The sequence below is a fragment of the Nicotiana sylvestris genome, chromosome 4 (genome assembly GCF_000393655.2).
Source record: "Nicotiana sylvestris chromosome 4, ASM39365v2, whole genome shotgun sequence".
Classification (NCBI taxonomy): Eukaryota; Viridiplantae; Streptophyta; class Magnoliopsida; order Solanales; family Solanaceae; genus Nicotiana; species Nicotiana sylvestris.
The window spans coordinates 22,780,672-22,804,556 of NC_091060.1; the positions used below are offsets into that span (position 1 = coordinate 22,780,672).

General features: G+C 37.5%; 1 protein-coding gene across 1 annotated transcript; it reads right to left on the reverse strand.

Moving 5' to 3' along the window:
• Positions 1-9,596: 9,596 nt before the first annotated feature.
• LOC104212116 (uncharacterized) lies at positions 9,597-12,961 on the reverse strand. The gene is made up of 2 exons (XM_070172621.1): positions 12,778-12,961; positions 9,597-10,114 (listed from the first exon to the last, which is right to left on the reverse strand). The coding sequence occupies exons 1-2, from the start codon at positions 12,959-12,961 to the stop codon at positions 9,597-9,599; spliced, it is 702 nt and encodes a 233-aa protein (XP_070028722.1).
• Positions 12,962-23,885: the final 10,924 nt, after the last annotated feature.

Below are 23,885 nucleotides of genomic sequence, written 5' to 3' on the forward strand. Positions count from 1 at the left end.
GTCTCACAAAAGATATTAAGAAAGAATGGAATTTTTACTTTCCTATACCACATAGGAAACCTTATTACCCTCAATGTTTAAGGTTTGATTTAATTACAAACCCGTATACCAAATTACCAATCATATACCATACTTAATTAAGGATCTAATTAATGGACAGTTTTTACTCCTTAATTAAAGGTATCCATATATCCCACGTTTCTGTCTCCCCTTAATTCCTAAGATCTAACCAGCAATCGTTTTCCCCCTCCCATTTCTTTCTCTTCTCCACTCCTTCTTCTTCTCAAAAAATATAGAGATGAGACCCATTGATTTTTGAATTTTAACAACACTCAATCCAAACAAATAATGATTTTTGAAAACTCAAATTTGAATTCAAAGCTTTCAAGCTTTTTAATGGCTATCAATGGTGAAAACTATCTGGAAGAACAGATGAAGATGAAGAACAGAAATCTCCTTTCCAACAGCTACTAAGGCAAAATTGAGGCAGGGGGAATCTCAAAATTGTGAACAATCTTTCGGTTCAGTGTCACGCCTTGTTTGATGAAAAATGTTGTAGCTTGTGCTACACATATACCAAATGGTATAGTGGTTAGCCAAATGGGAATCGTGTTGATAACTAGCTTCAATTCTTCTACATTGGTCACGGTTGTAAGTTTCCAAGGATTCTGCTGCTGCTGTTGTGATTATACCTGCTGACCACATTAATCTACAATTCATCTACAGAAAATAATGCATCTACAATCAGAATACAAATAATCTACAATTCATCTACAAAATATCTACAAACTAGATATATTGAATTTTAATATCCCAATTCCCATTCGATTGTAGTTTAATTGGGATTTTCGACATAATTATGTTTTTTGCAGAAGATTTGTAGAAGTTTTAGTCGTTTTTATGTGTGAAAATAGAAAACAAAGCACCTATAATTAGAATACAAATAATCTACAATTTATCTACAAAATATCTACAAACTGGGTACATTAAATTTTTATATCCCAATTTCCATCCAATTGTAGCATAATTGTGATTTTTGACATAATTGGATTTTTTAGAAGATTTGTAGAAGTTTTAGCAGTTTTTTATTTGTGAAAACAGAAAATAAAGCATCTACAATCAGAATACAAATAATCTACAATTTAACTACAATTTAATTACAATTTATCTACAATTTCTGCAATATGTCTTCTTCTTCTTCTTCTTCTTCTTCGAGTTTCAATCTGAAATTCAGTCAAAACCAAGTCTAATCTTCACCAAAACCCATCAAAATTGAGATATAAACTCCAAACCATATTCCCGATTATTTTCAACAACACCCAATCCAAACAAATAATGATTTTTGAAAACTCAAATTTGAATTCAAAGCTTTCAAGCTTTTTAATGACTATCAATGGTGGAAAATATCTGGAAGAACAGATGAAGATGAAGATGAAGAACAGAAATCTCCTTTCCATTTCAAAACTTGAATTTAATGTAGACTCAATCAATCGCAAGATTTTTTCCTGATTTTTAGCACGTTAATTATGGAAGATTCTACCCAATTAATCGTGTATTAAACAAATGGTACAAAAATTGTAGGAAAACTGTGGACTAGACGGGTAATTTACATAGTATGCACATAATTGGTAATAAGGTTTCATATATGGTATAGTTAGGAAAAAATCCCATTAAGAATTCAGTGCTTGTCCCTAGGCCAAAAACTTATGAGGAGACGTTAGATTTGGCCCATATTCACTAAAAATAGATCCAGGCTGAAAAAGGGCCCATCCGACCTGCCTTTACCAAAACTCCACCACTGTTACCCACACCTAATTTTGCACCGTCACCCCACACCATAAAATCCTCGAGTCCTCTCATTCCAGCCGCATCTAGCTCTTACCCACCAAATCGTCCACCCCTCAAACGCCTATCTCATGCCGAATTACAGAGTCGTCATGAACGTGGATTGTGCTACTATTGTAAAGAGAAATATACTGCTTGTCATATATGTAAGATGCCTCCTCAACTTTTATTGCTTACGGATGGGTCCGATGTAGACCCTGGCCTGCCGGAATCCTTTGTTACTAATGATTTCATAACTGAGAAGTTGCAACGTTTGGAATTACAGGAGCAATCAGCTATTTTTTACCATGTTTTAATTGATGGAATATCACCATCAACTTTGTGATTCACTAGGAAAGTGAGTAGATCGCCGGTCTAAGTATTGGTAGATGGCGGAAGTATTCACAACTTTGTTCAACCACGAGTAGCTAAACACTCTAAATTGAGGTCATTCCCACTTTTGTCGTAATTGTGAGCAGTGACCAAGACTTCGTTGTGAAGGAGTAGTGCGCCAAGTCGCCTTGTTGATTCAAGGAACTATGCTGGTTGAGGACCTGAATATCCTACCTTTCACTACGCTAATGTAGTACTCGGGGTAGCATGGTTGGAAACTTTGGGATGCACTGTCACTGATTATGCAATACGGGAGTTTGAATTTACTTTGAAGGGGTCCAAAGTGCTATGGCATTGAGATTCTCCCACCGACGCTCACCAAATTCAGTTGCATAGTTTGAGGCACAGGGCAACAACTGATGTTATTTCCTCTTTCTTTTGCCTAGAGATGATCATTGACGAGAGAGAAATGGCAAGCAAGATGGCCCTTGACTTGTGCAGCCTATTGGAGTCTTATGACGATATTTCAGAAGCCAGCCGGTTTGCCTCCTTCTCGTGCCCAGGATCACTCGATACACCTCACCCCGGGGGCACCACCTGTAAATGTAAAACCATATAGGTACCCCTATTTCTAGAAACAAGCTATGGAGCAACTTGTGACAGGTATGCTCAAGGAGGGAGTAATACGGCCCGACGCCAGCCCATTTTCGTCCCCGGTATTGTTAGTGCGCAAGACGGATGGTACATAGAGGTTTTACGTTAATTATAAGGCACTAAATGCTATCGCAGTTCGTGATCGATTTCCAATTCCCACCATCGATGAATTGTTTGATAAATTGCACGGAGCTTATTATTTTCCAAGCTGGACTTGTTATCCGGATATCATCAGATCAAGGTCAGGCCTGAAGATTTGGCCAAGACTGCTTTTTGTACACATGATGGGCAGTACAAATTCTTGGTAATGTCGTTTAGCTTGACGAATACCCCTTCCACCTTTCAAGCAACTATGAATGAGGTTTTTCGGCCCTATTTACGTCATTTCGTCTTGGTATTCTTTGACGGTATATTGGTCTATAGTTCATCTTGGAGTGAACACATGGAACATTTACATGTGGTCCTGCAGTTGTTACGCGACCATCAGTTAGTCGCCAAGCGATCCAAATGTTTATTTGGCCAACCATCTGTGTACTATTTAGGCCATATCATCTCTGCCCAAGGACTGTCCGTAGACCCTGAAAAGATCATGGCTATCCAACAATGTCCATCCCTCATTCTTTAAAGGACGTTCGTAGTTTTCTTGGCCTTATAGGTTATAACTGTAGGTTTATCCATCATTATGCTGCTATAGCTGGTCCTTTGACTGATCTTTTGCGCAAGGACTCTTTCAAGTGGGTAGATATCTGAACAAAGTGCCTTTGACGCTTTGAAGGCCAAGTTGGGATCCACCCCTGTTTTGGCTCTACCAGATTTTAGTCAGGAATTTCAGGTAAAAACTGATGCGTCTGGGCAAGGTATCAGGGTTATTTTATCACAATGAGGCCACCCCATTTCTTACTTTGGCCAGAAGTTAAGCTCTCGTATGGAGAAGGCCTCCACCTATCACAGAAAGATGTTTGCCATTACTCAGGCTGTGAGTAAATGACGACAGTACCTTTTGGGATGTTAGTTCACAATCTTTATTGATCAGCAATCGTTGAGGAACTTGACTACGCAGACCATACAAACACCTAAGTAATAGAAGTGACTCACTAAACTTGTGGGATATGACTTTCACATTTTGTATCGGCCTGGTAAACAAAACTCTGTCGCAGATGCTCTTTCTCGAACTTGAGAAGCGACCTTTATGATTCTATCAGTCAATTCTTTTGCTATTGAGGTTGAGTTGAAGCAATTGAACTACTCCAATCCGGAGTTGGTAGAAAGAGTCGTGGGGATGTCGGCTATGAAGACTATCTATTCAAAGATGGGTAACTCTTTTATAAAGGAAGGATAGCTATTCCTTCAGATTCTTCCTTACACCTGAAACTAATTTTTGAGTTCCATGCCACTCCTACTGGAGAACATGTTGGGGTTGCTCACACCTTCCATTTTTTGGCATCAAATTTCTTTTGGAGGCATATGCATGGCGACATACAAATTTTTGTGGCAGCCGGTCACATATGCCAACAGATGAAGGACTCTCACCTTCACCTTGCGGGCTTATTGCCGCCATTGCCCATCCCTGATCAAGTATTTGAGGACATTGCGATGGACTTTATCACATGTCTTCCAAGTTCGAAAGGGAAGACTACAATCATGACTGTAGTAGATCATCTCACGAAATATGGGCATTTCATACCACTGACTTCTACTTTTTCTACTCAAACTATGGTAGAGGCTTTCGTGGTAGGTATAATCAGGCTCCATGGCCCTCCCCGAACTATTGTGACTGATCGTGACCCCAGGTTCCTACACTTGTTTTGGCAAGAAATTCATCGTTTACAAGGGTATACTCTTGACATGAGTATTGCATATCATCCTCAGACGGATGGGCAATCAGAGGCACTTAACAAGTGTGCGGAATAGTATTTGTGATGCTTCATTGCTGAGGTTCCTTTCCACTGGGTTGCCATGATACCATGGAAGAATATTGGTATAACACCTCTTATCAAGCTGCAGCTGGCATGACTCCTTTTCAAGCACTCTATGGTCGTGAACCTCCAACCATCGCTCACTATATTTTGGGTAGCACTGCGAGCGAATTAGTTTAGTCCTACCTGTTGCAACATGATGAAGTTCTGCAAATTCTCAAGCACAATTTGTTAAAGTCTCAGAACCGTATGAAGCTACTGGCAGATAAGTCCCGCACTGATACGACCTTTGATATTGGTGATTGGGTGTACGTCAAGTTAAACCATTTAGGCAGACTTCTCTGCGCTTGCAGCGAGATCACAAGATTGACAGACGATAGTTTGGTCCTTACTAGGTGTTGAAACGCGTTGGCAATGTTGCCTACCGCCTAGCGCTGCCCGAGTCTGCTAAGATCCACTTGGTCTTTCATGTTTCCATGTTGAAACGATGTGTTGGAACATCCTAATCATCAGGTCAATCCTTTGCTTTTTGGAGATGCCACTGACATGGTGGATCCAGTTGATCTAAACCTTGAGGACAAGGTTGCTTTTCAGGAGGGGAGTATTGTTGTGAATGAAAATAGAGATGACGTGGAAGCCACGCAAGCAGAGCACGTGGGAATGCCATGGAAGACTTCTAAAATGATCATTCCGCCTAAACGACTTGAGGACTATGTCTGGAAAGGGGGAAATGCACGTGACAAGGGGTAAAATTGATTGGGCAGCAGTATAAGGCACCATGAAATCGGCATTGCGAGGAGTCAATTTAGTTGTTATGAATGATTCTATTTCTCTTCCCAGTTCTTATGTATTCATCACCTCCTTCTACTTCTTTTATCATTAGTTACTGCTAGTTCCAGTATTTCATTGTAATTTCTGCTTTAGAGATTTCATCCGACTTTGTCTTTGTAAATGAGTTTCAGTTTAATCAATCAACAGTTGTGGTACTATTTTCTGCTTCTTTGATTTACACCCTTCTGCTCTTTTGAATTTATAACATGTCATGTATACTTGATCGTCTTCCATCCTTTTTCGTAGAGTTCAAACGTATGAAATATTTTTGTGCATGGCTGGCCACTTGTGTAGGAGTTCTTGTCATAACAAAGTTCCGAGAAATACTTCTCCAATCAGCTTTTCCATGTCTTTCCAAACCAAGAAGGAACAATCTGTATACCAACAAGTATAAAGCAAAGACAAGTGAGACTTGCTCAGTTGGTAAAAGCACACTCACCCACAACCATTAGGTTCTAGGTTCGAGTCACACTGGAGGGGAAGAGTGAGAACACTATAGATTCTTCTAATTTGGGAGGGGTTTAGAAAAAAAACAAAGATAAAGCAAATGAAGAAATAATTTCTATCAATACAAAATTGAAAGGATGTTAAACTATCTGAAATGCAGAAGATGTCGGTAAGAATATGCATCATCAATTATTTTCTCCATACATAACACTATGAGTTCTCACCAAATATAATAAATGTAGCTTGTATTCCATAACCAAAAAGTGTTACCATTTACTGACGTGTGCTCATCCTCCGTCCAAGCATTTCCTTTGCGACGCTCCTGCTCCAACCTTGTAGATTTACCCCCATCATTTGGTTCACCGTTTAACCTCCCTGAAATCAGCCATCTTGCTTGTTCTTTCACCACCACCATGGCTCAGAAAAAGAGTTGTAGCAAGGCAAAAGGCACACAACCAGACTCTATTCAGCTAACATTATCGAGTAAAAGGCCATAATGATTTGTAACCTCTTATAAGGTTTTCCCTGGAACATAAGCTGCAATTTTCCCCCACCTATCTGCAAAATCCTCAGAATAAGTTGCCAAGGCATTCTTAAATACTATATCTTGCTCTCTATTCCTTATTGAGCTACTTGATTTAGATATTGTCATCTATGCCTTCTTCAATTCACTTTCAAAGCTTTTACACACTAAAATGAAACAGAAAATGAATCAAACGATTGCTCAGCAGTCCCACGGAAAAGCTTGAAAATTCATCAACATAGAAGTTAGAATTTTGCAGGATAGCTAGAGCAACTACATCTGAGGTACTACCTTAGAAATCTAGACCACCCCCCACACACATATATATATACACAGAGTTAATTTTATCCATGGTCATTGAACTTTTGTGTTGTTACCCAAAAGTCACTTTTCTTTTTTTGGTTTCGTAAAAATCATTCAACTTCGTGTTCATTACATAAAAGTCACTTTTCTTTCTTTTGTTACACAAAAATCATTTTAGTTTGCTCTAGTTATCACAAAAGTCATATTTTTACTTGAAAAGTCTATTATGCCCTTGTTATTATATAAACCTTCATGTTTAGAACTTTTAGAAACCATCTATTGGAACAACATCCAATGATGGGATATTAGAAAAGAACTCTACGCCTGATTTGGGAACCATAACCCTATTTATAGATGCACACAGTTTACGTAATTCTAATTTAGCCCATTATTAAATTAGAAATAATATTCGGGTATCTACACATTAGACCCCATACATTAGGAGGTGCTTTATAGACCCATTTAACTTTAAACCTTAGTAGATCACTTTTAATTTGGGTCAACCTTTTATCGATAACAACCAACATGTAATTATTCTTAATACAAAATATATGTGGAAGTCCATAAACTCTTAGAATCTCTCGCTTGGACGACACATATGTATGTACATATAACTTTATAATTGTTTGCCTCCTTATGAGCTCAAACATATTTGCTATCATAAACCAAAGTACCTCCAAACAATCTCGTCCATCAATCATGCCAATATTGGACCAAAGCGGCTTTTGTTATATTTATCATAACTAAACCTTCCTTAATCACAAATACCAATATAATCAAATGACATAGATCAAGTATGGATGTATAGCATGAAAATTACATGCAATGTGATCTAAGCATGCATATTTTTAACTGGTCCAACTGAAAAATAAGTCAGAGTGAAAAATAAACTTGATACTTTATTTCTGTAGAAATAACCTCAAATATCCTTAAATTGAAATTCATTACTTGAAACCTTAAACTGAAACTAAATTGTGTCCATAAAGAACATTTAAGAGGTTACAAACTCCCACTAAAACTGAATATCCTTAAATGCCATGATACCTATATGAGCAATATGCTCATAAAAACCTTGGGTGGTAGTCACTTTGTAAGTGGATCCACTATAACAATATGTTCTATAATCACCTAATCAATCTGAACTCTTTCTTTAATAACCTGGAACTTTATGTCAACGTGCTTTGACTTTCACCGAACTTCTATTGTTACTGGAATACAAGACTACTAACTTATTGTCACAAAGTAACTCAAGTGTGCTTTCCAACTTTATCCATAAACTTGCAGCCAGTGACAAAATTCTGCAGTCATGTTCCATAATCAGATGCTACATAATAGGTTATAAATTAACTATCATGGAGAAAAGAGCTATGAGTGTTTGTTTAACACCCTTCCTTATATAGCTCATCAACCAAGTATGTCATATTATATCAACATCTAATGAAGTCGATATCTGAATACCTAATTATCTTTAACTTTTTCGACTTCCTTTATGGGAGCATAAAATATTTGTTCTCTGTAATTATCTTTTGAATCTTTAAGTTGCTTTCAAAAGATAAGTTTATAAATTATTTAAATATTTTCCCAACATCCCTAAATTAAATGAAATATTCATATGTATACAAAGTTGACCATACATCACACAATTAAAAAATTATACTTACCCCCGCTAAAATTGTAGTATACACAATAATTAACAAGATTTATCTCGAAATCAAATGGGATAATAACTTGAAGAAATTAGTAATACTATTAATGAGACACTTTTTCAAGTCCATAGATGATTTTTTTAATATATAAATTTATTCTTGAGGTTGTAGAGTTTGTTCTTTGGGAACTACTTCTTGAAGGACGGGTTGAATGATTTGCTTCTTGAATAATGTCAGGTATAGAAACCTGTTCCTCAGCATTGACAATAGCAATTAGAGGAATATAATTATGTTCCTCTTCAAAGACAAAGTCCTTAACCCCCTCCCCCTCCCCCTCCCCCCGCAAACTCAACATCCTCAAAGAATCTCATATTGTTGGAAAAATTAGCCTTAGTAGTGGGATAAAAATTCTGAAAAATTGAGGAGATAGAAAATATTATTGGACAGAAGTATCTTAATTCTCCTTTAGAGATATGATCTAATCTCTCGTGCCATAAAGAAGCTATCTATTGGATGGTTAATTTACTCTTATTACCAATTATATTAACATGCAAGGTTCATTGAACGAAACAATCATATCAAGTAAGTATAGATTATTGTAACCTGATAAAGAATCGGGACCAACCAACTTTGAATTATGAAAGAGACTAATTTTTTTTTAATTTCCAAATAAATAAAAATAACCAAACTTACAGAAACAAAAATGAAATCCCATCAAAGAAATGGTGCACTATAAGTCTCGTTCAAATTCAAATAAAATCAGTCTTTAATAATAATCTAAAAATTTCAATTGCTTCAAATTCCACCGACTTGCCGTCAACATCGTAGATGTATCTTTCACCATCATCAGGCTTTCAATAGTTTAGGCAATCCTGCATAGACATAGTAATGTGAATTGTTATACCGGAATCTATCCACCATCCGTATCATGGTACCGAAGTCAAATTAACCTTACAACAAACAAAATTAAGAGGTGTTCCTTTCTTTTGTCCTTAGGCACAGAGGCTAAGTGAGCACTTTCTATCTTTTCATGCTTCAGTGTATCCCTTGCTGAACATAGTGTAAGATGAGCTCATCTAGAGACCAACTCTCTTTTTGACAATTATAGCTCACCTTAAACTAGATAAACTGTGGTGGAAGGGATATCAAAACAAAATGCTCTAGAAAGTCCTCAGAGATGTCCAACTTAAGTTCTTTCAACTTAGAAGCAAGATGAGACATTTGCATGATGTACTCCCTGATGTTACCTTTGCCTTGATACCTCATTGAAACCAGACTTGTCAAGAGTATACCAATCTTAGACTTTTCACTCTTGACAAATACTTTGTCAATTTCAGCCATAAATTCTTTAGCCGTCTTAACTTTGTCAGACATATTGCCCCTAGATATTTCTGGAATGGCCTTTTTCATGATCATCATACACATGCAATCTGATCTCTTCCACCTTTTAATTTCCCTCTTTTCATTAGAGGTACTCTTATCTGTAAGAGGTGGTGGAGAATCAACCCTTAACGCAAGGTCGAGATCCACGACTCCGAGAACTATGTTGAGATTCTCTTGCCATGACTTGAAGTTAGTGCCATTCAACATAGGGATTGAATTGATGTTGGCAATAATATTAGAAGGAGTAATTTCTGCTGAATCAGAGAACAATAAATAACAAAATAAGCTCACATATACTTGAAACCAAAATGAATATAAATTTGAATAAAGGTAGACCTCATCTAAGGTATCAGATACTCCATTAATATTTCATCTTTGGATAAAATATTAATTTGTAAGTGGTATCTTGGTGTAGTAACCAAACACTGATAATAAAGAACATGTCGAATATTAAATCTTCCTTTAGGCCAATTTATTATTCACACGTAAAACTAAATAATTATCATGCATTTATTACCACAATATGCACATATAATTCTAATAAACAATGACTTTCCTTTGTCCCGATCAATATTCACATAAGTTACACACACAAACCTTTTATATTTCAAAACAAATAAATCTCTACATGAGTGGTTACTTTGGCAACATCAAGCTTCGACTTTATTTATCTCAAAATATATACAACTATGCTAATATTCAACCTTAAATTCTGTCATGACCCTAAACTCAAACATGTCGTGATGGCGCCTATCCATAGTACTAGGCCAGCCGACTTCCACAATACTACGATAATTCATTAAAACCTATGACAAAAGACATCATATTTGGTAGAATTTCATAAAAGAAAACAAGAGTTGAACTCAAAATAGAACTGCGGAAAATAAGTCCCAAACATTGGGGTGTCACTGAGTCATGAGCAATTATTACAAACTGTTCTGATAATGACAAGACTAACATAGTTGGTGAAAAATCCAAAAAACAACTATGAGGAAGATACAGAAGAAGACAACAGGGCTGCAATCGCCAGGCAGCTACATTACTAACTCCAATGATCAGCAACAGAAAACATCACCAACCGCTACCATGCCCAGAGATACCTGGATCTACACACAAGGTGCAGGGGATAACGTGAGTATACCAACTCAGTAAGTAACGATCCCAAACTATGGACTGAATGGTAGTGACAAACTCAACCTCGATAGATATAATAGAAACGACGTACAGAAAACATAGCCATGCTTTCAGTTAAATAGATAGCTCAAAGTAATAAGGCAAATGCAATTCTGAACAGTTTAAAATATATAACTCAACTGCCTCTACATGCCAATGCACTGATTACATGAAATGCGCAGTGTACACCCACTCTCAAGTGCTCCACCACTCCGTACTGAATATAGCCATCTGGCCCAGGGAAATCCATACCGGAATATATCCAACATTGATTGTAAGTCCTCAGTACTGAGGGAAAAGGGCAATCCAACCCTAAGGAGAAATCCATCTCCAAGTATATATATAAAATCTCAACCACTCAGTACCGTATATGGCCATCCATCCCAGGGAAATCTATACCGGAACATACTCATCACTGACTATAAGTCACCCGATACAAAGGAACAAGGGTAATCCAACCCTGAGGAGAAATCCATCTCCAGATATCAATACTTCGGACAAGTCCATGTCCAGGGAAATCCATCCCTCAATAATAACATCCGCGCCCACTGTGGGTGTGCAGACTCCGGAGAGGCTCCTATCTCCCAAGCGCTATAACAAGCCAATCATGGCATAAATTAATAAATCTGCTGCGACGTGCAGCCTGACCCATAACTGTCACTTATAATTAGGCTCTCGGCCTCAGTCAATCATCACTCTCCAATCTCATCCACGGGCTCACAATGTCATGAAAACTAGCCCGGAAACAATGATATGCTATGTCAATAATAACAACAGAGACTGAGATACAATATGAAATGCATTAATATGATTGTAAGCAAGTGATTTTTGCCCTATGAAAGAATTACTCCAAAAAAAATTCAAAATAAAATGATTTTCCTTGGTGTGCAATTTTGAGAATTTTGTGACATTTTTTGGATAATTATTTGTATTTGTCTATGCACGTTTATTTGTTAAATTAACAAAAAATACAAAAATATGTCGCATTTTGCATGTAGGATTTAATTCTACAATTGTTAGTAATTAAGTTTGTTTTACAAAAATTGAAAATTACAAAAATAGACATCTTTTACATTTTTAGCATTTAATGTCCAATTGTACAATTTTATGCTTAATTATTACTTAATTGTGCGTTAATTGTTATTGGGAGTTAATTTGCACTTTTATAACTTAATTTAGTTCTTAATAATAATTTAAGGATTTTTAGAATTTAGTTTTAGAAAAATAAAAGAAGAAAAGAGAGCAAAAATACAAAAAATCGGAATTGTGCTCTTCTTCTAATTCCAGCTACAAGCCCAAGAATACCCAACCTTCCCCATGACCCGGTCCATCTCCACACGGGTCGACCCGGTCCGCCCCATAACCCCAATACCTAACCCCTCTTCATTTTTCATTTTTTCCAAAACAAAACAAAAAAAAAAAACAAACCCTAAACTAAACTATCCGCCCCTCACCCTCTCTTCTTCTTCTCCAACTCCCCGAGCTCCCCAACCATGGTAGCTACCCTTTCCCCCTCTGCCTCACCTTCGCACACACGCACAGCCCCTCCGGCGACCAACCACAGCACCCATCGACGACCTCACATCCAAAATAACCAACGTCCATGGCTGCCATGGCTAGCGCTGCCACTGCTGCGTCATCGTCTTCTCCATGGCGAGCTCAAGCTCATCCATGGACTGCCCTCCAGTGCCATCTCCGAGCTTCTGCTAAGTTGTCGCTGCCTTAGCCCCGTCCAAACGACAACCAGTCCAAGCACCACCATCTTTTGCTTCGTCTTCAACATACCAACTGACCACATTCTCGTCGAAACCAAACGACCACGTCGCACAGCCTCGCCATGAACGACCCTTCTGCTTCATCTTCTCCATAGCTGCTGCGTTTTCACTGTCCGCCATGGATGTTGTCGTTGCTGCATCGTCCAGCTTCATCGATGCTGTCGCTGCTACTCCCAAAGCCAAGCCCGTTCAGCATCTGCTTGGGCTGCGATGCTGCTGCTTTGTCAAGCAGCTGAACTTAAAACTAAATCGCGCGGCTTCACTTTTTCCGGCGCCTCCAGTCCAAAAACGAGACTCACCATTTCGCTTATTCAAGCTTTGGTCGAGGTTTGTCGAAATAGTCCATACATAGTTCGAGTTCGTCGTTGGTCAGTCGTTGTTCGTCGTTTCGATCCGGTTAGTGGATTTTGAGTTTCACTTTTGTCCGTATTTTGTTTTTGATATTCTCAAATCTAAAATCGGTAAATGTTTGATTTTTGTTTTGTTCGTGTTCATTGTTTTGTTAATTTTTCAGTTTGTTCATGTGAAATTGTTAGTTTAATGTTTGTTAGATTCAAATTGAAATTTAATTAATTATTTCTTCAGTTTGTTTCAGGTGTTTTATGTATTTTTCAGGAATTGTTAATGTTGTTAGATTCAAGTTTAAATTCATAATTGTTTCTTCTTCGGTTTTGTTTTTTTATTTGTCTAAAAGAATTTAGTTGTAATAGGGAAATATGTTGGGTTAATCATTTGAATCCGTCATGTTTGTTATTTAATATGGATTTAATGCATGTTTATTTTTTGTTTGAAGTTCAACCAGTAATTTAATTTGAGTTGGTTTTGGTTTTTGATTTGTTGATTTAGTTTGAATCATGTATTTTGTTGTTGGTATTGTTGTCTCTTTGCTCATTCATTTTTGGTCTAAGTTAACCAGGATTGGTTCCCAATATGGTTAACTTATTTCCATTAATTTGAAGTTGTATGATTCATCTGTGTTCATATGATTTGTTGTTGAATCTGTTTAGAAATTGGTCATATTGGCTATATTTTGGTTGAGATTGATTAGGTGAATTGGTTATAGCTGATGGGGTAGTTTGGTAAATTGCAGTACGTTCAGGGGTAAAATGGTAATTGCAATAAGGTCGTAGAGGTAGTTTTGGAATTGAACATTTTGAATAATTATTTATGTTAAGCATGGGGGACAAGATGTAATGGAGTGGGGTTGATATAATTATTTAATATAATGAGGGACAAGACATAATGTAGTGGGGGGGGGAATATTGTAATTGTTTATGTTAGGCATGGGGGACAAGATGTAATGAGTTGGGGTTGATATATTTATTTAATGTAGTGGGGGATAAAAGCATATAGGCATGGGGGACAAGGTTTAAAATAAAGAAAACATTAATTAGTGGGGACAAAGCATACCATTGGGGAATATTTAGGGTTGGGGATTCAAGACTAGAGTCTTGTTATAAATAGAGTCATTTTGACACATTCTTGAAAGGACTTGAATATTCAAAAAGACTAAGACTTCAGAGAAAAAACTTAGACTGAACTTGAAAGATTTTTGAGTATTAATTTGAGAGAGGAAGACATTCCGAAAATCCCAAGAGTGTTAGAGAGTTAAAAAAAAACAAAGGGAGAAGCGAGTTTAGTCTCGAGTTTAATACAAGCGTGGTTTGTTGCTGTTTAGTTTGCTTACAAACTTTTGGGTTTATTCTATTGAGTTGTTCGGTTTTTCCTCAAAGTTTTCTGGGCCTTGAATCTGATTCGAATTTATTGTTGTTGGGTTGCTGTTGTTGCTGTGTATTTACACTACCTACTGCTGCTTCTACTGATCTTCATCTTCTTTCCTTGCTTTCCCAAATACCAGGTACACAAACTGATACACTGGTTCATCTTGTAAGCCACTCGAGGCATGAATGCAAACAAATGAGAAAGATTTGAAGTTGTAATTTAATGTAGTCCTTTTCCTTCTTTTACTGTCTGTATGTAGAATGTTCTATGCGTTGCCATGCAAACTCCTTAAACAACTCACTTTTGAAACTTAACCATAATAACTCGAAAGTATGTAAATAAAGTAGGACCTTATCTTCATTTATTTTAGAAAACAAAAAAATAGAAAATGTAGTCGTGCTAAGATTATCCTTTTAAAAAAAATAATGAGACGAGCCTCGCCAAATAAAAATGCAAATTGCGGGGCCCTCAATAATTGATCATAATAAATACTTAGAATTTGGGATGGACTGTTTAGTGAATTTCACTGCCTTCCCCAAAGATAATAACGCGTTAGACTCTTTAGGCGCGACTTAATTAAATTACATTCTTAAATTCGGGTGCGCATTTATGTGACCCAAATTCAAATCTCAACGGAGTCGAAATGTGTTAACAACTACGGGTGCATTGATTGTGACGTGGTTCGAGATGCATTTTCACGACGTTGCAATTCTATAAAAATAAATGATAATAATAAAAGCGGTTTAAACTTAATAAAAGCACATAAGTCACAACATGTATTTAAATCAGATATTTAGCCATTATAACAATTTAAGCGACCGTGCTAGAACCACGGGATTCGAGGGTGCCTAACACCTTCCCTCGGGTCAACAGAATTCCTTACTTAGAATTTCTGGTTCGCAGACTTCATTTGGAAAGTCGAAAATTTCCTCGATTTGGGATTCAAGATAAACCGGTGACTTGGGACACCAAAAGCCAAACCTTTCCCAAGTGGCGACTCTGAATTAAATAAATAATCCCATTTCGAATATTGTCACTTAAATTGGAAAAACTCCCTCGCGCATTTATCCTTCGGGGTAGGCGCACAAAAAGGAGGTGTGACAGCTCTGGCGACTCTGCTGGGGAATTAACCCAGAACCTTTGGTTCAGGGTTCAAGAATTTGAGCTTAGAATAATTGTTATATTTGGATTTATTATCTGATCTTTATAACATGTTTTGGCGTAACGTGCTAAATGTTGTCTTTTACCGCTTTGATATTATCTGAACTGTATATAAATTGTGCCGAAACCCTTCTCTTCTTACCTACGAGGAAAAGCTCGCTGGTCGAGACTCCCTATTCTGTTAGTGTCAATACCTGAAATAAGAAAGAGGCCGGACAAGTTACAAAGCCGGACGATCTCGCGGGTCCCCGGTACGTAGCCCCCTCCTCGACTCGAGTTGTCCGCTCGGGTACACAGTCTAGAACATATACCCAGGTTATAAACCTAGTATAACAAAACCTCATGCCGGATCCCTAATAGGAACGCTTATTTGCATCATGTTGCATTTGACATAGGGGACTCAACACAGGGGTTGAGTCCGTCTAGGACAGGTAACCTGAAATGAAAAGACCATCCTGCTGCATCCCATTTGTTTGGCGCATTTATTTGCTTCAGATCTGCATGCTGACCGGTTTCTAAAAAAAAATTCAAAAAAAAAGGAAAGAAAAATAGCAGCGTAGGGAGATAATTACTTATTTTTGGAAAAAATAAAACCAATGTCCAAGTAGTGTCAAAACCTCACCGGAATTTTCTAAAAAAAAAAAGAGAAAAAAAAAATGAAAACAAAATTTATCTTTTAGTTTGATTTATTAAAAAAAAACATATATAATACAATTTTCCCCTTTTTAATCACTTTCAAAAAAAAAAAAAGTATTTGTTTAAAAAAAAATTTAAAAAAAAGGAAAATTAAAAATTCAAAAAAAATATTTTTTCTTTTATAGTATCTCTTTCATAAATTTTGATTAATAGTCCAAATACTTCCTTAGAAGATTTTTCGAAATTTCAAAAAAAAAAGTGTGAAAAGAAGTTAAAATTCAAAGACAAAATGTTTCTTTAGTCACCGTCTCTTTTCAAAAGATAATAATAATAAAAAACAAATAAAAAAAAATCGAAATCCAAAAATATTTTCTCCTTTTCTTTGTAAGTATTTTATTCAGAAAAAAGGGTTAGTTTATTTCCTCTACGTCTGATCGGACCGAACTACGCGGGTCTGATTCTCACCGGATGTGAGATACGTAGGCAAACCTCATCGGTTCCGACCCCAATTTTCAAAAAATCCAAAAAAATATTTTTCATTAGTTCCTTCTTTAGAAATCTTTTCTTAGAAAATTCAAAAAAAAAAAAAAAAGTTTTTAAAACTCAAAAAAAGGGGTAGTTTCCTTTTTTCTGAAGTATTTCATATGGAAAAAGAAATAAAAGAAAAAAAATAATAATAAAAGAAATAAAAAAATCAAATTCCAAAATACGGGTTTCCTTTATTTTGAAGTATTTTTCCAAAAAATCAAAAAAAAAATCAGAAAAAAGAGAATATATATATATATATATTCGTTCTTTTAAAGACTTTCCTTCTTTAAAAGTCTTTCTTTCGTAAATGTCATAAAATTAAAAAATTAAAGTCCAAAAATATTTTCATTTTTCTTTAGAAGTACTTTTGTAAATTTAAAAAAAATAAAAACTCGAAAATCCAAAATATTTTCCTAAAAGTGCCTCTTTCAAAAATTAAGAGACAACAACCAAAGTCCAAAGAAAATATTTTCTTTATTATTTAGAAAAAGAGAGAACAAATGAAAATTCAAACAAAAATATTTTCTTTTTTTTACTTTTAAAATGCTCAAAGTTCCAATCAAAAGAAAAGGAATTGTTTTTTAGAAGTCTCTCTTTCAAATAAAAAATAGAGTCAAATTCAAAAATTCCAAAAAAAATATATATCCTTTTCTTCTTTTAAAGCATTGTTTTTAGTAAAATCCAAAAGAAACAAAAACAAAAAAAAACTTCTATTCTTTTAAAGCATGTTTTTTTAAAAAACAAAATCCAAAAAAAAAGAGTTAGTTTACTACTCTATTCACGATCGCCCGAACTACGCCGGTTTGATTCTCATAGGGTGTGAGATACATAGGCAACCCTCATCGGGTCCAACCTCCCCTTTTTCATAAATAGCCAAAATGTTAGAATTTTAATTTCGTCATGAATGAGTCGGGTGATGCCGTTTTGTCAAGGATAGCCGAATGTTCCCAAAAGGGACGCCGGAAGGTTGACTTTGCACAAACGGCTATTATTGGTCATTTTCATTTTTCCGACCAAATTGCCCAATGGCCTTAGGATCCTCGTCCCCGAGGCTCTATGAGTCCGTGTTCCCCATGTTGGTTCATTACTAAAAAAAAAGAGTCATAAATAAATCAAGTGATTGTTTTTGTAAAAAATAGCCAAATGTTCCCGAAAGGGACGGCAGAAGGCTGGTTTTGCATAAACGGCCACTTTCGATCATCTTTTAGAGTTTTGATCGGTTGACCCTCACAGCCTTAAAATCTTCATCCCCGAAGTGCTGAAAGGCCGTGTTCGAAAATCGGATCTTTCTTTCTAAAATATAGTCAAATCATTTTTGAGTCAAATCATTTTTGCTTAAATCACCTTAATAAATGTGCAGGATGAGCACAATGCAAAATGAACACTTGTTTCTTTATTTTTGCACTTGTTAGTCCCGAACTACGCAAGATCTGATTCATGCGGGGTCATGATACGTAGGCAATCTCCATCGGATTCGATCATAGCTATAAAATAAATTAAGTGAAAAAATAAAGAAAAGGAGAAAGAAAATTGAGTGAAAAAGAGAAAAGAAAAAATAGTGAAAAAAAAGGAAAAGAGTGACAAAAAACAAAAAAAGAGGGTGCAAAAAATAAAAGAACGGCAAAAACAAGATCAAGAGTGGTTAAAGAGAGGCAAGAATAAAAGAAAAGAGGTACATAATGAAGAGGGCTAGTGTAAGGCCGGGATGAAACATGCAACCCGTTCAAACACATGGTAAAAGCGTTTAACTGTTTAGGTGCATTGCATCCTAACGTGCAATTTCCCATATGTTAAATGCCTCAAAACTAACAAGGTTGTGTGTGTGAGTTAATTAGCCAGGTTCTGTTCAGGTGATTGGTTTTGTTGGTATGCGGTGATGAACATGCAGCCCTGCACGCGGCCACAACATTATACACAAAACTAAGCTCCACCTCCCAGAAATGCCCATCCTTACCAAGCTCCATATAGTCCCCAATCAAATGTTCCTCAGTACAATCCTCACCCAAAAGAGTCTTTCAAAAGGAATCAGTTCACCCCTATTGGTGAATCATACTCAGGCTTGTTCCAAAAGCTAGTCAGGTGAAGTTTGCTGCAGCCGGTGGACCCAAATAGGCCAAACACCGAGTCCCCCCCGCATAGAGCTGATACTAGATGTAAATACCACTCTAGAGCAGTGGGACACGGTACGAAGGACTGTTGGTCATTTGGACCCTCAAAATGGCAGTTGAAGACTTGATTGAAGCTGAAAGAATCGTTCTCCGGGACGAAAAGGTTCCTAATATGATGAACATTCCCCTGCCAACTCTCACAAACGGGCCAATAGACGGAATGATCTGTGAAGCTGAGGAATTTGATCCGGCACTGAAGGCTATTGCAGCCATTGCCGAGACAGAAGAAAAACCAAAAAATGATTGCCAAGCCTGAAAGTTCCCCATCAGACGGGAGTCTCAGTAGCCAGTCTTGCTATCTTTTCTGCATCTGATTTGTCTCAGGGTGTGATCCAGATGTTTTACTTTATTGTCTTACTTTCCGATGTAAACCCTTCTATCTTCAAAAATTAAAAAAAAAAACAAAAAAAATCAAAAAATCAAATGAAATTGATATTTCATTTTCCCGGAATGTCTCTTTTCTTAAATCTTGTCAATTTTCTCATTCTCTTTTAGTTCTATTAAATGCAGATTTCAATAATATGACATGCTTGCGGACTTCATGCCCGGATCTTAAAACTCTAAATAATGAATCAAGAATTGGGTCGCAATGAAGAATAACTTAAGGAAACAAGACAATGATTTGGAAAAGCTGAAAGAAAATAGGGTCCAGATTGGAAAGGTACATACATTGCAACAAGAGTACTGCCAAAAGAGTGCGTTGTACTTGGGACACATCGAAGGAAATGCCCTTGAAATAACTGTCAATGCAAATGCAGTCAAAAGGTACTATGTTGGATCCTACATATAGTTCTAATATTTTCCGGTTGAGATGACGAAGGCTTTCATTCTCGCTACCCAAACACTATCAACCCTTTGGAAACCCATTTGAGTTGGTTACTCTTCTTTGATTACTCTCTTTGGAACCTGAAAGTATTATTGAAAATAAAATATAAAAAAAAAGAAAGAAATTGAAATGAAAAAGAAAGAAAAAAGAAGAAGAAAGAATTGGAAAAATGAGAAAATATATATACAAAAAAGGAAAAGACAATGAAAATGAAAAAAAGGGAAGGGAAGTGAAAAACAAAGCAAATCAGAAAAACAAAAAATCCAAAAAAAAAAACAAAAATCCAAGAAGTCCCCCAAAAGTGAAACTGGGGCAGAAGTTATAATGGTTCGGCAATGATCCCACCCAAAAGGTTCCAAAGTTGTAGTTCAATCCAAATTCTTTTCACCCCAAACCTTGTTCAAGTCCTTCTGATCAATCGGCAAAGCGGTTCAAAATGGGAGGATGGAGTTATTTGGGTCTGATACAACAAAATGAGAGGAATAAAATGAGAGAGCCTTATTGCTGAAAATCCACACGGGCACCGTAAGGCGACGGTAAGCAGAGGAAATCAAATGAGAGTCTTTTTAGTGAAAACCCACACGGACACTATAAGGAGATGGTAAGAAATAAGATGAAAAATGCCCGCTCGTGAAAACCCACAAAGGGCGCCCATGATTGAAAATAAGATCCTCACAGCCATTAGCATCAATAAAGTCCTAGCAAGGTTCCTCGGTATTCAAGGCAAAGTGGTGATGAATTTTTGAGAGTCGGACGGTTTACACAGATCAGGCATCCAGTCCAAAAGGTATGTCATGTTCATTGAAGTCCGCATGTACTCCACATAAGTCCTTCTCTACTTTCCCCGAAAGGGACACTTCTAGTTTTAAACTCATTCTCCATTCAATTATTTGTTTCTCTTTTGGATCCTTTTAGTCTAACACTCTTCCAAAACCAAGACAAAGAAAGGATGGCAAGACTGATTTACAGGGCTTTCATTTGATACACGCTAATGTGCAAAAGGCACCCAGCCTCAGTAGGTGCATCAAGTCGACCTTGACTGGCCATGGCGGCCGATGCTCAGGAATCAACACTCTTGGAAGGAAAAGATAAAATTAAAGCACCTATAAAGGCAATTGAAGTTGAAAGGGTTGAGTTTCACATGGCTAATCACCTCAGCAAAGTCGAAGAAACCAAGGTACCCCCAAATGTTCTAAAATTGAAGTTGGAAGAAAGAAGACAGAAAAGAAAGGCCTACAAAGAAAAAAAATAATAATAAAAAAAAAATAAAGTTGGAAAGGTTAAGTCCCACGCGATTAGCCATTGCATTTAGGTTTGAGGATCAAAAATCCCTGATGCTCCGAAAAAAAAAGAAAAAAAAAGTAAAAAACCAACATTGATTGAGCCTGAACTACGTCTGACTTGATTCCGAAAGGATACGTAGGCAGTCTCTCTCTGGGGTTCAGTCACACCAAAAATAAAATCCAATTTACCCTGAAATTGAAACCGAGGCACACCAAACGGCTTAGAAGTTGTAGTTTCATCTACCATTCTTTTACCAAGTACAAGTCCTTCGGATCAATTGCCAAAGGCAGGGGAAGCCAAGAGATATCATGATTGGAGGCCGGTACATTCAGAATTGAGAGAAATAAAACGAGAGAGTCTTATCGGTGAAAACCTTCGGGCACCGTGAGGCGAGTAGAGAAATCAAAAATGAGAGAGCTTGTTTAGTAAAAACTCGCAAAGAGTGCTATCAAGCGACAACCAGAAGAGAAACGAGAGAGGTCGACTAGCGAAAACCCGCAAAGGGCGCTGTCGGCCGAAAGGATGATTCCACCTCAGGAAGTCTTGGCAAAGTTCCACTGGTTTGGAAACATAGATCCGTTTTGGTTCATAAAGGAAATGCAAGTTCGTTGAAGGTCAGGCATCCAGTCCAAAAAGCATGTCATGTCAATTTAAAGTCAGCATGTTTTCCTCAGATAAGTCTTTCTTGTCCCGAAAGGGACACTTCTCTTTTAAATTTGTTTTCTCCGTTCTTTGTTTTACTTTTTGAATCCCTCTCATTTTTAACCCCAAGTTCCAAATATACTGGAAAGAATAGGTGGCAAGACCGGTTTCACGGAGCTCCGTTTAGTAAGAAGTAAATACCCCGCTTCAGTGGTACGTCTGTCCAGTCCCGATTGATCACGATGTTGTTTGCCTTCGAAGTAAAGCCACACACACCCACCCACAAAAAAAACCCCCACAGGGTTTCCCTTTGTACAAATCCCAACAGGGTCTCCCTTTGTAAAATCCCCACAGAGCCTCCCTTTGTAAAAATTCCCCAAAGAGTCTGCCCCAGCAAATCCCCACAGAGTCTGCCTTGTACCAAATCCCCACAGAGTCTCCCCAATAAAAATCCCCACTGAGTCTGCCTCGGTAAAAATCCCCAAGCAGAATGGGATGGAAGAACCAAAGCCTTACACGGGCAAATCATCACAAAATCCGGGAATGCGAGTTTGAGCAGTTTTAAAAGGGTTTCGCCTGTTGAATCCAACCAATGGCAGAGTTTCTCAACAGGAATAAGGACGGGACAAAGCAATTGGAACAATCAAGCCCATCGAACCAACCACCATTTCCAAACTGACAATTGTTCTTTGTTTGGAAAATTGAAATAGGTGTGATCCAAAGCAACCGTGCAAGAAGCAGGTGTCGCCCAAAAAGAAAAGAAAATACATGAGTGCAAGAAACAACTTGGCAATAAGGAATCTACCCAAAAGGGAAGTTTTCCCAAAATTCTCTCTTACATTTTACTAAACAAAAATAATAATAATAAAAAAAAGAAGTAAGAAGAAAACTCAAAAAAATGGTCAGTTAGAATCCCCGGCATTTTCCATTTAGCCAGCATTAGGGCTCCAATCCCTGAACTGAGCATTTTTCTGTTAGCCGACATTAGGGCTCCAATCCCTGAGTTGAGCATTTTTTGTAGCCAACATTAGGGCTCCAATCCCTGAACTGAGCGTTTTTCTGTTAGCCAGCATTAGGGCTCCAACCCCTGAACTGAGCAATTTTTCTGTTTGCCTATACTAGGGCTCCAATCCCTGAGTTGAGCATTTTTTGTAGCCAACATTAGGGATCCAATCCCTGAACTAAGCGTTTTTCTGTTAGCCAACATTAGGGCTCCAACCCCTGAACTGAGCACTTTTTCTGTTAGCCGACATTAGGACTCCAATCCCTGAGTTTGAGCACTTTTCCATTTAGCCAGCATTAGGGCTCCAATCCCTGAACTGAGCGTTTTTTCTGTTAGCCAGCATTAGGGCTCCAATCCCTGAACTGAGCGTTTTTCCTTTAGCCGACATTAGGGCTCCAATCCCTGAGTTGAGCACTTTTTCATTTAGCCAGCATTAGGTCTCCAATCCCTGAACTGAGCATTTTTTCTGTTAGCCAGCATTAGGGCTCCAATTCCTGAACTGAGCATTTTTTCTGTTAGACAGCATTAGGGATCCAATCCCTGAACTGAGTGTTTTTCCTTTAGCCAACATTAGGGCTCCAATCCCTGAGTTGAGCACTTTTTCATTTAGCCAGCATTAGGGTTCCAATCCCTGAACTGAGCGTTTTTTCTGTTAGCCAACATTAGGGCTCCAATCCCTGAACTGAGCATTTTTTCTGTTAGCCGACATTAGGGCTCTAATCCCTGAGTTGAGCACTTTTCCATTTAGCCAGCATTAGGGCTCCAATCCCTGAACTAAGCGTTTTTCTGTTAGCCGACATTAGGGCTCCAATCCCTAAGTTGAGCACTTTTCCATTTAGCCAGCATTAGGGCTCCAATCCCTGAACTGAGCATTTTTCTGTTAGCTGACATTAGGGCTCCAATCCCTGAGTTGAGCACTTTTCCATTTAGCCGACATTAGGGCTCCAATCCCTGAGTTGAGCACTTTTCCATTTAGCTAGTATTAGGGTTCTAATCCCTGAACTGAGCGTTTTTTCTGTTAGCCAGCATTAGGGCTCCAATCCCTGAACTGAGCATTTTTCCTTTAGTCGACATTAGGGCTCCAATCCCTGAGTTGAGCACTTTTCC